Source organism: Oxyura jamaicensis, chromosome 1 (genome assembly GCF_011077185.1).
Source record: "Oxyura jamaicensis isolate SHBP4307 breed ruddy duck chromosome 1, BPBGC_Ojam_1.0, whole genome shotgun sequence".
In the NCBI taxonomy this organism is placed as follows: Eukaryota; Metazoa; Chordata; class Aves; order Anseriformes; family Anatidae; genus Oxyura; species Oxyura jamaicensis.
Window position 1 is genome coordinate 136,493,520 of NC_048893.1, and position 16,980 is coordinate 136,510,499.

Below are 16,980 nucleotides of genomic sequence, written 5' to 3' on the forward strand. Positions count from 1 at the left end.
ATAGAGATGCATAGCCTTTTTAACCTTTTCAGTTAAAAAGTACACTCAAAAAGTTTTTTTTTAATTTTACAATAAACTTCTTAAAATGAGTTGATCACTTTGAAGACTTGTGCTAAACTCATTTTATCCTTTCAAAATATCAGTGCTAATATAATTTTTCAACTTAATTGCCTTTTTAACTTTTGTTTTGCTGAGCACGTGTTCCTATTATGTTTGGTTTATAGACTGAGAAGGTATACCCAAGTGCTCTCTGAATAGTCCAAGTCATAGCAACACTTGACAGTAGCAAGAATTGTTATATTCTGTAAACTTGAATTCAGTTCTTCCTGTCATTGTGTCTTGCACCTTCACTCTTACTGTTTTGAGATGTGTGTGTGTGACTAAAGCTGTCTTACATCTACTCTTATCCCAATAGTGTTTTAATTTTATCATGTGAATAAGGCTATGTTTAATGGCTAAGCTCTAAGCAGCATCGAAAAGGTTTCAACATCCAAGCCTGGAGAGCTGTATAACAATCCACGTAAATAGACCTTCATGTTACACATATATTATACTTGAAGAGGGAAGATTCTCTTATAGATTACTAGAGTGAATCATTGAGAATTATTGAATTTGTTATAAAATATGCTGTTGTCACTGCTCAGATCTAGGCTATTAGAGAATACAGGGAAGATTTCATACCCATTTTTGAAGTTTTACTCCTCTAAATAACTTTTGTTGAAATGATTCTGGATTATGGAAGGGCATCTTAATTTGATCGATAATTAGTTTTCCTGGAAGCATGCTGGGTGGACTTAGATTGATCAAGTTTAAGACCTCAGCTGTCATAAGCCCAACCACAAAGCATCTCCTACCTCTCTGCTTTTCTCTCTGTGGAGGCAGAATTGGGTGGTTCTGCTGCCCTGGCGGCCTCTGTGGAGCAGCTCTGTTTACTGAGGATGCTTGGTTGCAATTCAGTCTTGAGGAATTTGTCATTGCTGATGTCAAGTCAGAAAACAAGTATCTGAAGAAAAGTGTTATTCTGCTATCAGAAAAGAAGCATCTAAAGAAAAAGCAAAGTCATTGATCTTGAGCCATTTAGCAGCCATTGATCTCGAGCTATTCTTTAGCCTTTCCTGTTTATTTTACATTGTCTCCCTGATGTATGTTCGTAGTGGGAATGTGAATTTTACCCAGCCCAAGACAGAGTGTTTCTGAATTTCAGAGATACAGGAGTGTGGTTGCAGTCGTTTCCTTGTGAAAGAGAAAATGTTTGTCAATTAAACTGCCATTGTATTCCTTGTTGTAACTTAAGTTGTGGCTTATTGATTGTGCTCTCTGACTACAACTGTTCTGGTAAAATAAGCGGTACCAGAGAATATTTCCAGACAATTTACAGTCTTTACTGCTGGATTGTTTGGGTGGTATTTAAGTTTTAGTCGTCATCTACTAGCACTCTTCAAAACACTTACCAGCAGGAGGTTAGTACAGGCAAAGCCAAGGAATGTTTCTAGAGCAAAGTAGTTCTACTTTGGAGATGAAGAGATTTTAACAGTAGAGACAAGGGCTGATTTCTCCCGTATGGCCTCAGTACCAGCAAATTGGTCCAGGATGGTTTATGTGCTTGTGTGGTTGTAAGTAGAGAAACTTACGATGTGCATGTGAATGTCTTTGTTATATATTCTGAGGAGAATGTTTGGATATAGCTATGAAAAATGATATAAACCTATCTAGTTTACTGTTATACTTAGCTTCCCTCTAAATAGTGATGACTGATGTCTCTATTATATCAATTTCTAAAAATTGTACTCTTGGGTAGTCTTTCTTGTAGGCACGACATTCATGTAAGACTGGTAAAATTATGATATTCTGACTGGGCAAGTTTGTCAGTCTTCTGTTGAATTAGTTATGCTGTTATTAGTATTCATAAATCTTCTGCTAAGACAGAGCAATTTAAGATGAAAGGGAGCAAAAATGTATCATCTACATTATCTCTTACAGCATTTTCATTTTTCTTGCAGTGTATCCCTATATCGGGGAAATTGCCGACCTCTCCGGTTCGAGCCACCAATGCTAGATTTCCATGAACAGTAAGTTGACACATCTTTTGATTAATTTGTTTAGGCAAATAGAACAAATCTGAAGAGCATTTAAAACTGAAGGAATAGATCGTGTATATGGATTGCATTGTTACCCCATTTGTACATGTAGTTGACCTGCATGTTCCAGAGAGCCGGTCGGTGTACATGGTCTTAAATATCATGTAGCTACACATCAGTCTTTGTGTAGAAATCTCTTCCACTGAGTTCCCAGGGCTGGAATATGTCCTTGTACAACTGCTCTGAAGAATGGAAACAGTTTTCAATTTAGACTTCTAACATACTGAGGCAGTGCTACCTTTCTGCCTATAAATATCCTACCTCAGCTGGTACTCCATTGTGTCCATTTTACAGCTGTTTTGGTGGCAGGTGCAATTTGAAACGTGCATGATATTCTTTTCATCCTCACAGCTTGTTCTAGTGCTCTTGGGAGTGCTTACACACTCAGTTCAACTCTTTTAAGTGTTTGGCCAACTTGTAAGCTGTGAAATGGTCCAGTACAAAAATAAATTTGGTCTGAAATTTTGTCGATGGATCTGCACGTATTAGAACAGTAATGTAGAGCTGTGAACATGCAGCTCTGAGGCTCTTCCGTGACCGGGCCTGTGTTCCACCTCACACCTAGTAGCTGTTTGGATTCTCAGTGGATGAATTGAATGGTTTACAGCAAACGTAACTTTTCTAAAAGATAGAAGACAGGAAGGAGGAAGGCTGCTTTTGTTTTAAGAGCTTCTTTTAAGAGTTACCGATTTGTAATCAGTTCTCATGAGAACTGCTATGGAGTTTTTTTCTTACCAGTGACTAGTTACTGTGTTATAGGTAGCTACCATCGTTTTCTTGTTAACAGCCGAAATTAGTTCTGGCCTTGGTGTGCAGAGGTGCAGCAGTTTCTGTGCTTGACTGGTATTTTGGCACAGTGATGACATTTCCTATGTTTTGTTAACAGTTCAACAAGGTAGAAAGAAAAGAGCCCAGGCATGCCGTAGTGCAGTATTGCTTGTGACATAAAATTCCACCATCTCTAGCCAGCACTGCTTCTGGATGAAAGGCGTTTTATTTTCAAATAAACCACAAATTATTAATAAAAACTATAGTACCCCTTGTTTGTAGGAAATACCAATGTATGGTCGGTGCAGTGACTACAGATCTATGAACGGAGGCTCCTGTGTGTTGATATAGGACATGCTTATGCATTTCTGAAGAAGGAAAAACTGCAATTGTAATACTGCTTGCAGACAGTGGTTTACCAGAAATAGCCTTTATCAAAAAAAAAAACAAACAAACAAAAAAAACTTAATGCCATTAAGTAGCAAAGCTATATGGAAATGCCTCATTTTATAGAGGTTATCTATGCTCAGTCTGAGAGAAATACAATAATCAATGAACTTGTAATATTCTGATTAGAAAAACAACATAATAAATCAGTATTCCCCTCTTTACTATTTATTTTTTTAAATCTGTAAGTATATGATCATTCAATTAGCTGTCATAGTTTTCATCATAACTTCATGCAGAAAGCATCTGCTAATTTATTAAAACTTCAGTAAGGTGTCAAAAAGAGCTTTAGAAAAGGTTTTGATCAGGAGCCCCACAGTTCACTTTAAAATCTATATTTAGGCATTAAAATAAAAGTGAACCAACTTGGAGAAATGCTGAGTAACTCAGCTTTATGGTGTGAATAAACTGCAGGTGCGAAGCACCTTGGAAGTCAAATAATGCAGACTTAAACCAAAAGCCAATAGCTTTAAATTAGTCAGGCTTTTCACGCTCAATTTCCGTCTTTTCCTTCTGTGTTGTTAATGGATTATAGAAAAGGTGCAAAATGCATGTTCAGTTTGTTAGTAAGAATTGTACCGAAACAGCGTTTTGTTAGTAGGTAGAATTTAGTAGACTAAGTTTGCTCAAAGTTTGTGTTAATGCAGAACTATCAGCATGTATCATTCCTAGGCTAAATAAGGTTGCACTATTTAATTTCAGCCATAAGGCAGGCAGTAAACCTATTCTTGTGATATTTTTCATCTGCTAATACTGTTTGGGTTTAATCAGTTGTTTCAAAAACATGGCAACGTGAACACCTATGATATTTATTAAAAGCTATTTTATCTAGTGAACATAGAAAATCAAAATCAGTATTCACTTGATAAATAGATGCTGTAGGCACACATTCCGTGTTGCACCTGGAGATGAGATTTCAGCGGCTTTAAACTTCTGTTTTATAACGGGTGGTTTTTTTTAATGCTGTTTTAATATAAAACAAACAATACAATATTCTACCCCTTTGGAGACAGTCCAGGTAATCATAAATTTATCAAAGGAAATGCGTGCTGTGTGTTTCGATAAGCAAATCTTTAGTTCATTTCAGAAGATCCCAAATGTTCTTGTTATACATTAGGCCTCTGGGAATGGGGTGGGACTGAGGCAAGTTCTTTCAGAGCAGTGCTCCAGGGCATCTGCTTAGAATAAGTGGAATACTTGATTTTTATTTTTTAACACAAAAACCTGCTTTTTATTGTGAAAAGAGTAACCATTAGGTTGTCTCCCATAACTTTGGGAGCTGGTTGCTCAGGGTTGTTTTGGTTGGACAGTCATTACCTATACGACTTTCTGTGTTTGGCATGCATCTTCATATTGGAGCTCTCGTAGGTGGCCCATCTAGATGAACGCTACTGATGCCGGGTAGCTTATACTCTGTTCTTGCACCTGTTTTGCGATAAAACTCACATCTTGATAAATCTGGATACATTGCTTTCATCTGGGTTAATTCAACTCTGACAATATCAAAAGTAAAGTTAGTAAGTTCTTCGTGATTAACTTTTGGCAGAACTAACTTCTGGTAATGGTGTATTTGGGTATTGAGAAGTTTAGGATAGAACTGCTTACCATCAGAGGTTTTAAATGTTAAATTATTTTGAAGCTGAAGTTGTGTTGTTACCTCTGCTTTTCAGAGTAATTAATGGTAATATGTGTAAAGATGCTTTTAGTGTGCTTCTGTGGTTGATGGGCATTCTTGCATCGTTCATTTTGAGCAAGGTCCCATTCTACAAATGAAGTTTTCTTGGTTGTAGGGCAGTATTCTGAAAAGCTGTCTTTCAGTTTTCTGTTTATCAGCAGTCTTGTTTTGCATTTCCTTTAAAATATTTTGCTTGGGGGACTTTAGTAGCATTTTCACATCTATGAGCTGTAGCATTTGGAAGGATGTTCCATCTTTGAAGGCTTGAGATAGCCTTGAAAGGAATTGTTTTGCAGTGCTCGCTCAAGTATTTGAGACTTTCCTGCAAGTGTATGAATTAAATTAAAAAAAGAGCATAGGAAATTAGTAAATTGATCTCTCTTTAAGAACTCTGATCTCTTAACAATAAATAGCAGAGAATTTATCAACTGAAGTGTTTATCCAAGTCATTAGATGTTGTAAGAATCTTTTCTTATATTTCAAACAGGTATGTTTATAAGTGGTGAAAGGGTTTTTAAGGTACCTATAATGTGCATCCAAGCATTTATACAGTACATTTGATATGCTTCAAGTTCACAAGAAGTTGAGATTGTTAGTTTTTTTTTTTTAATGTTGCAAAATGAAATTTTCATTTCTGTTGGAGTTGGTTAAATGTAAGAAACTGTTGACAGTAAATAGCCATTTAGTCCAGTCTACCTCTGCTTTTGGTCGTATGTAGAAATCCTGCCAAAGCAAACAGCAGCTTATTATACTACTAACTTCATTCAAATCACAGCTGGTGACATTATTGGTTAGGACTCAACTAGTGGTGTTTTGAACACAGGGTTTTGCTAACTGTTAAGAAAAATCATGATGCATCTGATGGGATCAGAGTTTGATTCCTAATATAAAATGGGGCATTTGCTCTGTTTTGTGTGTTATATGGGCACCATTTTTTTTTTTTGGTCAAATGTAATAAAAAAGAACTCTAATGATTTGTTAAAAGACGGTGTAATCTGGTAGCTGATAAACAATTGCCCTATAGGCTAGTATATAGATCCCTTCTGTTTTCTTTTGATTTTCTCAGTTAATGAGATGTATTTGCATTCTCAAACTCCTGTGCTTCATTTACTCTAACTTCAGTTAATGAAGTAGCATGCATGGGTCGCTCAACCAGTGATGTGTATAGTCCTGTGTCAAACAGGAAGAGTGCTCTATTTGCTAATTCCCTACTCTTGAACACTACACAGGCTTCCGTCTTGTGAGGAGCTAGCATTTTCTTAACAGCAGGGTACAGAAGGCATTCGCTTTCAGTCTCCAGGGGTAACTCCGAGCATTTCCTAATCTAAGTGGGAAGCTCTTGGTTGACTTCATTTCTCTCTCTAGTCTCATTGAAAAAATAGGAGACAGAAGAGGAAGAATGCATCTGCTGAATTTCCTTCGTTTGCTTTTTACAAATGGATTGGTGCCAGTTCTTGTAAGTTAGGCCACCTTTTTTACAGAAGTGTCTAAACTATATGCAATAAGAAAAAATGGTAGTTATTCTTTTAAAAGGACAGTCTCTCAACCCATGTTTGCTTTATAGTGAATAGTTAGATATTTTTCCAAGTTAAGATTGAGCCAATAACTCAAGGACTTGTCTCCCCAACTTCTTGCTGGAGCTGGTTTCCTTTAGTCAAAGCAATCTGTCTCTTGATCTCTAGAGTAGAAATTAATTCCATTACAAAGATGTACTTAGTGTACTGCAGATACTAACTCAGATACTGGAAAGAGTTGAGGTGCAGCAGTAAAAAACATCAACACAGGCTTATTTTATTTATCCATTTGAACAGGCAATTAACACCATTGTTAATTGCCATCTTCTCATCCAGGTTGATGTATCTGCTTTTTACTGGTGTAGGTGGACCTAGCATTTTGCAGAGACAAAAGATCAGGAGCAAAATCTTGCATGCGTTGACAGTTCATGTTTGCCTGCAGGTGTATATCTATACCAGCTTCTAGCAGTGAAATGTGCTAGCTGTGACTGCTCCAGGAAATTCTGTAAAAACTTGGCACCAGGTAACACTGTGTATGTGCAAGTTGTTGTGGCGCGGTAATCCACAGCCTGGAGAGCATCCCTTAGCTGTTTTTTGCCTTGGATGTTGGTTCATGAAAGGTGTCTGCATATTGCTTTACCTCGATTTCACCATGTCTCATAAGAGGAAAAAAACAGGCAAAGTTCTTCATATTTCTGTAGATTTGGCTAACATCAAGCTTAAAGTACACAAGGAAAGTGACAGTTGAGGAAAACAAAATATTAGACTTGTTACAAGATCAGATGGTCAACAAAATAGTAAAATCAAAGGTAGTCCTAGCAGTAGAATTCCTTTTTAGTGGCTTTTGCCTTTCACTTACATGGTGTTTTTGTCTGGAATCTGAAGTTCAGTGAACTGTGGTATCTGTCAAGTGACTGTTTCCTTACCAGTTATTTTTATAGGCTTTAGCCTCTCATACTGACTTAGATTCACTTCTCCTCAGTACAGGAAAAGTGATCAGGCCTTAAGAGGTTGTTAGCATTTGGAACGTTTCCAGGGATAATGGGTTTTACTTCCCCACACCCTTTCTGACAGGAACAGGCTAGCACTTCAGTATTAGCAGTTCATTCAACACGATTCTCTTGGCTTTGTGCTGTTTCACACGTTATGTACACATCATTAAAAATGGTACTTAAATCAATCAACTCCGATCCTGTACTTTCTGTACGTAGTTGGTTCTCTGCTGAGAGCACAGGTGATATGCTCGTCATGTAGGTTGCTCATAACTAATACAGTGCTCAAAGTCTACCTCATATTCTGTCAATTTCTGCTGTTGTTGGCTGGAACTGTTCTGCTTTGGTTTTGGTGTTGGCTGTTAAGCTACTCCTATGAAGACTCACTCATTGGAGTGCAATGTAATAGAGGAAGAGGGTGGTCTCCTCTTCCTGGAGAGCTTACTGAGCATGGTCAGGGGAAGAGAAATGTACAGAAACTGCACTATGGCAAGCAAAAGAGTTGCAACAAGGTGCTGGGAACTTGTCTTCAGCTGGAGAGCATGAGAAATTGCAGTGAGAGTTGGGAATAGGCAGCTGATCCTCAGGAGACACTGAAAGCTTCCTCCAGTGATGGAGGAGTTGGACTATTTCATTTCATTCAATTTTTTTTGTCAGTAGAATCAGAAAGTACTTGTTTAAAGCATGATCGCTTTCTCTAAACAATGAATTAACTGTGAAATTGCTGGCTTATGAGAGTCTTTCAGTTACCAAGCAGATAAAATGCTCGAGTCCATCTATACTGATGTCACTGAAGGAATGATTGAAGTAAGAAGATTATCTAAAGGTTCTAGCATAGGAATAGAAATTTTTGCTGCTTCTGATTTGTGAAATAGAAACCTGAAAAATAGCATTTATTTTTGGATAGATACCAAGTTATAAGATGATACAATGTTAAGTAAACCTTCACAAAAAGCAATCAATAAGAGAACAGAAAAAATGTTAACTAAGACTTTCTTTAAGATTGAATGTACGTATTATTTAAGGGAAAAAAAAAAAAAGAACAAAAACCACAGCATTTAATGCAGAGTCTTACTGTCAGTGTTCATGATTGCTTTGTACCTATCTGGCTTAAGGGGGCAAAGCCCGTTGTTCTGTGTTCCAGAATTCTAACTCTTTAAAATGCTTTGTTTTTTGACAGGCCAGTTGGAATGCCAAAAATGGAAAAAGTTTACCTACATAACCCTAGCTCAGAAGAAACAATTACATTAGTATCAATATCTGCTACAACATCGCATTTTCATGCATCATTTTTTCAAAATAGGGTAAGCTATTCTGCTTTTTCCGAGACTTTTTTCCCTGAAAGTGAACTTGATTCCTGCATGCCCTGCTGCTTCTTTAACAGAGCTACTTATTGCAATAATTACATACCTTAAAGTGTTTAAGATGTGTTGGTTCTTGATCTCAAAATGGTTACCAAGCAAATTTGAAGGGAGCATGGAAATGCATGCAAATCCTACTAGAAGAGAAGAAATAAAATATTTCATAGGAGTTCTGTCAGAGGTGGAAGTTTATGCTGTCACAGACAGTTTAACAGCAGACATCTCTTGATGCTGAAGTGACCATTAAATGTACTGTACCTCAGAACGTGTAGAGGAACATGATGCTCTTAAAATCTTTGTGAAAACTGTAGGTCCAGTGAAGTGGTATTAATCTGAAGCAGTCACTCCAACACAGGTGTAACTGCTACAGTCATGTTACAGGAACTTGCAAGTTGAAAAGCTTGGTATCAGTAGGGTTAACTCTTAACCGTGTCAATGTCAGACATAGTCATCTAGTTTCAGTTTTGTATGTAGGGCCTGTGGTTTAGCAGGTTCCATAAAGTTCAGTTGTAATTGCCTTTCTCCAATGTTCTCTAAACTCAGTCCAAAATATTTCTGTGCAACGTTGAGTTCTGAATTTACAGTTCAGCTTAAAAATATGGTTAAATATAATTTTGCACTAGACATTAGCTGTAAAATACTGTTATTATGACTATTTTATTACATGCTTGTGTGCTATTTCTTCTAATCTGTAACAGGCTTTCTAACTTCAGTGTTCAGTAAAGAACACATGGAAATCTTCTGTAACACAAAAAGGTGCAATGACCTCAATAAACGATTATGGTGTTTTTTTTTTTTTACTTTTTTTTCCAGAAAATTCTTCCAGGAGGCAATACATCCTTCGATGTAGTTTTCCTCGCAAGAGTAGTGGGAAATGTAGAGAACACTTTATTTATTAACACTTCTAACCATGGGGTATTTACTTATCAGGTAAGAGAAGTGGAGAACATTCTTTCAGAAAAAGTTGTAAAGTGTGAATCAGCCACAACTGTATCCATTGCTGTGTATTTAACCGCCCAAGGACATTTGCTCAACAATATTTTTCAGCCCAGTTGAAGAAGTTTCCTTCCCAGCTGCTTGTTGTAATGCAATACCACAGCAAATATCTGTAGGGCAGTACTGTTAAGCCAGATCACTGGAATTATATAGGATTTTAAATCCTTCCAACAGCTTTTTGTGTGTGTGTGTTATTTGAGCAGTTAATTGTAGTGCTCTAGCTCATTCTTTTGCTCTGTGTTCATCTGATACAATGACAAGACAATTTTATTCATTAAGCTGGCAAAAAAGAAATCTATCCACTTGAGATTCAAAAAGATAAACCATGCAGATGAAAGTCTGAAAAGTGAGAGAAATCCTACTATTGAAAGATAGTACGTCTTACATGGCAAAATGTAGAAAACAACAGGAAAAACCCTTCCCATATAGGTAGTTTGTCCCACACTGATATCAGTAAAGGGTATTTCACATCTTTTTAACCTTTAGGTGGTATTTTGACTTCCTGTGTTCTAAATATGTCAGTGCAAGTAAGTAGTAGCTATGAGAGATACTTGTTTGCTGTAAATGAAACCAGTTTTATTTCAGTGCTTTAGCATGGTGCTGATTTTAAGTGTTCAGTTAGAAGTATGTTATAAAATTCATTTAAAAGAGTACTTGGTAGATTACTAAAGGTGGCATTTATATTAGCTGTACGCAATTGTCATAGCACCTACTTAAGCTTGCTTTTTCTTTTTCTGGACCAGGTGTTTGGCATTGGAGTACCGAACCCCTATCGTTTGCGCCCCTTTATTGGGGCACGAGTTCCTGTAAATAGCAGTTTTTCTCCTATAATAAATATACATAACCCTCACAGTGAGCCTTTGCAGGTAAGCCTAAGAGCATGAAATGCTCATTTATACTCATGATACTAGGCTGAAATTTTGTTTATTTTGGTATTTCTTAAAATTCTTTGAACTGTAGAGCTACTTGAAGATATTTGAAATTTTATAGGTTATAGAAATGTTTCTCTTTTTAAGTGCAAATCAGTTCTAGAAATTATAGGTTATGTTCATGGATCTCCTTATTTTTGATGGATTGAGTTTTTACTATAATTCTCATTTTTAAAATGGTCATAATTACTGCAAGACAAAGAAAAAAACTTCACTGGTAATTGAGGAAAAATAATGAATCAAAGTAAAACATATTTTGTGTTTTTAATCCAGGCATCTCTTAGCTCCCTTTTGCTTGTTTTGCATTGATCTGATGAGGTGGTTGTTGTTGTGGTCATCCATGTTTTATCAGTATTTTATTAGTGATGAGCTTTATTGTTGATCAACGGGGAAAGAAGAATGTTCTCTTGATCTGATAAATACGGCCGGAACAGTTCACCAGTGACATGAATACAATAAAATGAATTTCTCTCTAGACTTTGCTGCAAAGTACAATATAGTACTATTATAAACTAAAAGAGGGGAGATTTAGATTAGATATTAGGAAGAAATTTTTCACTCAGTATGGTGAGGTACTGGCACAGGTTGCCCGGAGAAGCTGTGGATGCCCCAGCCCTGGAAGTGCTCAAGGCCAGGTTTAATGGGGTTTTGAGCAACCTGATTTAGTGGGTGGTATCCCTGCCTATGTCAGAGGGGTTGGAATTAGATGATCTTTGATGTTCCTTCCAACCCAAGCCATTCTATAATTTCGTGTAACACGAGGTGCCTTTACAAAGTAGCCATGGCAAGTGTTCTTATATTAAGCAGCATAAATGTCTGAAATGTCTGAACCTATCCTATCAAGTAAATGAATAATCTGCTGATGAAGTTGTCCTTCTGTTCAGTAAATGATCTACAAACTGTAAAATGCTAAAGACAACAGATAAAGTGTAGCAGTAGCTTTATCATCATTGAAAGTGAATTTATGAGAAACTGCGATGGTCAAATAGTTGCTAATGCCAAACGTTGCACATTATAATATCTGATTGCTAAAACAGGCTCCCCTTGACACTGAGTGTTAATATTTCCCTGTTGTCCACCTTAGGTGGTAGAAATGTATTCCAGTGGAGGTGATCTCCATTTAGAGCTTCCAACAGGTCAACAAGGAGGTACAAGGAAACTATGGGTGAGTAATAATGTCTTTCAGCATTTCTTACAGCTGTTTGAGGAGGTTTTATTTTGATATACTGTTAGGATTTGTTTGTTTTTACCAACTTTGTTTCTTGTCACGTAATCATTAAAAGTAGCCCGAGAAAACTGAAGCAATAGCAGAGTCTATTAATTGTACAGTAATAGGAATTGAAGGAAGAATTACAAGAATAATAGATAATACACAAATTACAAAAATAATTGAAGGAAGAATTACAAGATACCATCTGCATTAAATTGTTCTTTTTTCAAATGAGAGGATTAATTACACCCACTTGAACATATGGGGCAATGTAGTCCTTCCTATGGTTTGAGAGCTGGATCTAGCCCACAGGAAAAATGCAAAATATGGAAAAAAAAGGCGCTTTTTTTTTTTAAACTGAGGAAGTCCTTCCAGTAAATTACTAGAAATATTTATATGGGTTGAAAAATCAGCTGGATGAACTTAAGGAAGAAGAACTTATTGTGGACTATTAAATAAAACTGTGTCCAACCACAATAAATCCCTGAATCATGAGTCAAAAGTGGTCAGATGCTGTTCTGGAGGATGTTCTTCTATGCATGCCATGCAGTTACTCTATTCTACATATCTGCTGCTGGAGACAGAATAATGGGTTGGATGGACACTTGGTCCGGCCTGTCAAATCTATTTTGTTGCATTCTTTGCTTAACATAGTTTTGAGGTAGCACTTACTGTACCTTCAAGTGAAATAAATTTTGGAAGCATCCTGAATGTAAAGTTTGGTTTCATGCAGTATATCAGAAACTTAGCAACATCCAACTGGAGATGAAACCTATATTCCTCTATAATTGAAGTTACTTTTTTTTTTTTTTACATCTGTTTTTTGTCTGGGAGTCATTGGCCTCCAAAACTTGTCTCTTCCTCAAGTGTATCGTTATAGTCACTGACTGTTGTATCTCTTGTAATGAGTAAAGCCAGGATATTTACAAGTAAGGCAAGAAGGAAGATCACAAATTAATTCCTGATTTTCCTGGAGAAGGTCTATGGTAATGTCAGCATTTTAGTTTTAGATGCAAAAAATACAAACAAGGGAGTAGGAATACAGATTGCAAGCATTTTAAAAATTAGTGGAAGGATCAAACAAATGCTGGGAGTTAGAAGTAAACATTAAAATTGAATTTTTTTAAAAAATGAAGATTTTAATATTTTGACACAGTCAAATGGCATTGCTTGTAAAGATCATTGACAAAAGGTAAGGGGAATGTTGAATTCTGTAGTCATCATTAAGTATGTAACAAACATACCAGTTTTGTGGTTAGAATCACTAGCAAAAGCACAAAAGACTTTAAAATGTCTGCTTTATTTCTACTTCTGTTTCTTGAGCAAGTGTCTTTTCAGCTTCCCTAGGCCAGGTTGCCAGTTAAAGCAATATTGACATGCATGTGGAAGCTACCAGTGTATTGCACAGAAAGATTAATACTATTTGGCATTAATCCCTTTGCTGTCATATCAACCATTGGTGTTTCAAAAAAGTTTGTATTGCTTATGTCAAGAGCTGTATTGCAGTAAGAAAAAAGCCACAAAGTAGAAGAAATGGTTTGAAATATGATGCTGATACTTTGATATATGGATGTGTATCATTGTCTCAAATTGTATTGATGCTGAATGCACAAAGCAGTCCATATGTGCAGGGATGTTTTCAAACCCTTGGAAGCGTTAATAAACTGCTGCATTTCGTTAAGTCCCTGAATAAGTGTGAAAACAAGAGCTAGACTGGTCTGTATAATTTTTAGCTTAGGGACTCATCAAATAGTAGTAGTTAGATATACTTTGATATTTGACACCTCCAAGGAATACATCTACAGTCATGCCATGCAAAATATGGCTTGACCTCCTCAATGGATTGATAATGAGTTTGTACTACAGAAAGCACAGAAGAGATGTGTAAGACAGTCATCACCCATATGAATCATGGCCTTTCCAGTTTCCTTTATCAAAAACATAAAATAAAAAAGCTGTCAGCTGAAGAAAGATCAGTTGGTGCAAAGGCTACTCATCAAAAAATCTTATTTTCTACTATATTTATTTGCATTTGAATTGGAGGGAGCTCCAAATTTGAAATCAAGGTTTTCATATTCTATTGGAAAAAAATAAAATAAAAAGTTGAGCTTTCTAACCCTTCCATAATGTGATGGGGAACAGCATACAATGTTAGTATTTCAACTCCACAGGGTTCTGGCTACTTGCAATTCTACACTATTTTAATTTGAGTTTAGCTAGATGGTTTTGATGTGTTTCTATATGTGTATGCCTTGTGTCTGCTTTAAAGAAAAAAACAGAATGTGTAAAAGCAATGTTTGATGTTACTGTTCTCAAAAATATTTTTATCACTGGATTTTTCATATTGATAGGTTCTGTTAATTTAGTTAATTTACTGTCCTTTTGCCAGGGTTTTAATAAGTAGAACTTAAACCAATGGGGCATGAAAAGTCCTCTTGTTTATTAACTATTTTTAATCAGTGTCATGTTAAATTAAAAAAAAACAAACCTCTCCTAACTAAATGTAATGGTTACTTTAAAGACATACAGCCTATCTCTTGCTGCTATTGCAGCTTCTTCTCTTAATACAAATATACTTAAGTTGTAGTTTTTTGGTGTGGCAGCTCTTTTTGTAATTACTACACTCTCACTGATGTGCTTTGAATATTTTATTAGGAAATACCTCCCTACGAAACAAAAGGAGTGATGAGAGCCAGCTTTTCATCAAGAGAAGCAGATAATCATACAGCGTTCATTAGAATAAAAACAAATGCATCAGACAGCACAGAATTTATCATTCTTCCTGTTGAGGTAGAGGTTACAACAGGTTTGTAGAAAAGCATTTTTGAAGTTATTCAGCCTAATTAACTTGTAATACAATTTTTAAAAGCTAACTTTTTTTTTTCCTTAAAGCACCAGGAATCTATTCATCAACAGAAATGCTAGATTTTGGTACACTACGAACACAAGGTAAAACTATACTTCATGACCTCAAAGTATTTGTAGAGGGAGGAGAAAAACGACAGGTTATCTTTGTGCTATTTAGGATTCATTGTGGTGTGATACTGTTTTTTTCTTTGAGACAGTTTCAAAAATAGGATAATATGTTTCAGCTGTGCACAAATGTATTCACATTTGAGTGCACTTGAGTACAAACAGTCTGCACATCCAGTTATAAGTCTAATTATGACATTAGTTTTACACAGTTACTCATGGCGTTGTCTGAAAACTGCTGTCAGTTTACTTTGAACTTTTTTTTGAAAGATTGCTTTATATCTGCATAAGTTTTAACTTTCAGACACAGAACACTAAAGGTGTATGAACTTGACTAAATTTGTTTGATTTGATCTTTTTGGTGCACGTGTGAACAGCACTTCTAATTTTTTACATTTTATGTTAATATTGTTTAGTGAAATCAGGAAAATTATATGTGTATGACAGAAAATAGTAAAAACTGAAGCTATCTTTTGAAGCTGTAAAAGGGCTTGCCACTACTGACGAAAAATAGTCTATTTATATCATTAAAAAAACCAAACCACACTGCAAGGTAGTCTCTGAAGTACTTTTCCATACAGCTTAGTTAACATGTAAAGTTTAAATAAGATTAGTCTCTGTTGAACATGGGTGCATCTGGCAAAATCATTCATTTTAGCATTTTTAGCCAGCTCATTTCTTAATGCGTTAGAAATAAGAACGGTTAGCTGAAGCATGTAATACCTGCTACTATACAAAAACAGTTTTAAAGTATGTCGGGTTCTTGGTACTAGCAATTTCAACTGGCTGTACAATCATGTTTATCTCACTTTTAAACACTGAACAACAGTGGATTTACATAAGGAACTAGTTAGTGCAGATGACTTTGTATAAGGTTTTCATGTTACTATAGCCTAATAGCCAGGTATGTTTTTTGTTCTTTAACAGATCTGCCAAAAATTTTAAATCTGCATTTATTAAATTCAGGAACAAAAGATGTGCCAATTACAGTAAGTTTTATTTCCTTTCAATTTGAAACTTTCTACTTGGATTTACTTCCTCTCCTAAAAATTGATAATTTCCAGTTTCATCATATGGTGTTCAGAATTAGAAGCTAGGTGATGTGTGATTTAAAATATAACTTACTAGTAGGACCAGAAATAGTGTGTATGCATGGTAGAATTAACTTGGTTCATAGCCTTCTTTCAACAGCATGTCATAGGTTGTGTCTACAATATCGTAGCCTATTGAAGCTTTTCTGCTTGTGAGTAGTAACTCAGCTCAACATGTGAGAGATTAACTGAGACTCCACGAGAGTGTACAAAATGATGGTCCAAAGTAATCTTTTAAGATAAGCAAAGAGTAGTTTTCAGAAACAGACTGTGAAATGGTCCTTGTTTTCTTAAGTCTATCTCCCTTGTAACTTGAAATAAGAAAAAGTCCTGAGAACACTCTAGAGCCCTTTCTAGTGAGATCACTGCAGCTGCATATAAAGTGCAGACAGTTTCAGAATTCCAGTTTGGGGATTTTCTGCTTTCTGTTTTTATTACAGAATTTTGGCTGTGTTCTCGTGGTCCATCCTCATTCATTCATGCCTTTTTCCTGTGTAATTTTTCTTTGTCCACTTTTTTTCTCAGTTTTTCTTTCTTTCCTTCCTGTCTTCCTTGTTCTTCAGATTTATTTGTATGGTTAGCTATATCTTGTCCTGGTGAAGTATTGAAAGGAAACCAAAGAAGCCAGAATGACTGAAGGATTGGCAAAGGTTTCTTACTGAGCTCTTGGAGAGCATTACTGCGTTTTTGAAGCTTATAGCTGTAACTGTAGGGAACTATATTTTAATGGTTGAGGTCTAACAAACAAAAAACACGATGCAGGACGTTAAGGTGAGACAAATTTACAGTAGAAACAGGACACCTGTTAAGTCACCAGGATAGCTTCCACTGAAGTGATAGTCAATTGCAATGCTTGCTAAGTTATTATTCACTGATAATTTTCAAG

General features: G+C 36.0%; 1 protein-coding gene across 1 annotated transcript in view; it reads left to right on the forward strand.

Moving 5' to 3' along the window:
* The window catches only part of TMEM131 (transmembrane protein 131), a 94,680-nt gene that overhangs the window by 36,426 nt on the left and 41,274 nt on the right, over positions 1-16,980 (forward strand). Inside the window, exons 4-11 of the mRNA XM_035334522.1 lie at positions 2,001-2,069; positions 8,715-8,838; positions 9,709-9,825; positions 10,635-10,757; positions 11,905-11,985; positions 14,686-14,836; positions 14,923-14,979; positions 15,931-15,992. Of these exons, the coding sequence (XP_035190413.1) occupies positions 2,001-2,069; positions 8,715-8,838; positions 9,709-9,825; positions 10,635-10,757; positions 11,905-11,985; positions 14,686-14,836; positions 14,923-14,979; positions 15,931-15,992 (784 nt within the window). The remainder of the gene's footprint in view (positions 1-2,000; positions 2,070-8,714; positions 8,839-9,708; positions 9,826-10,634; positions 10,758-11,904; positions 11,986-14,685; positions 14,837-14,922; positions 14,980-15,930; positions 15,993-16,980) is intronic.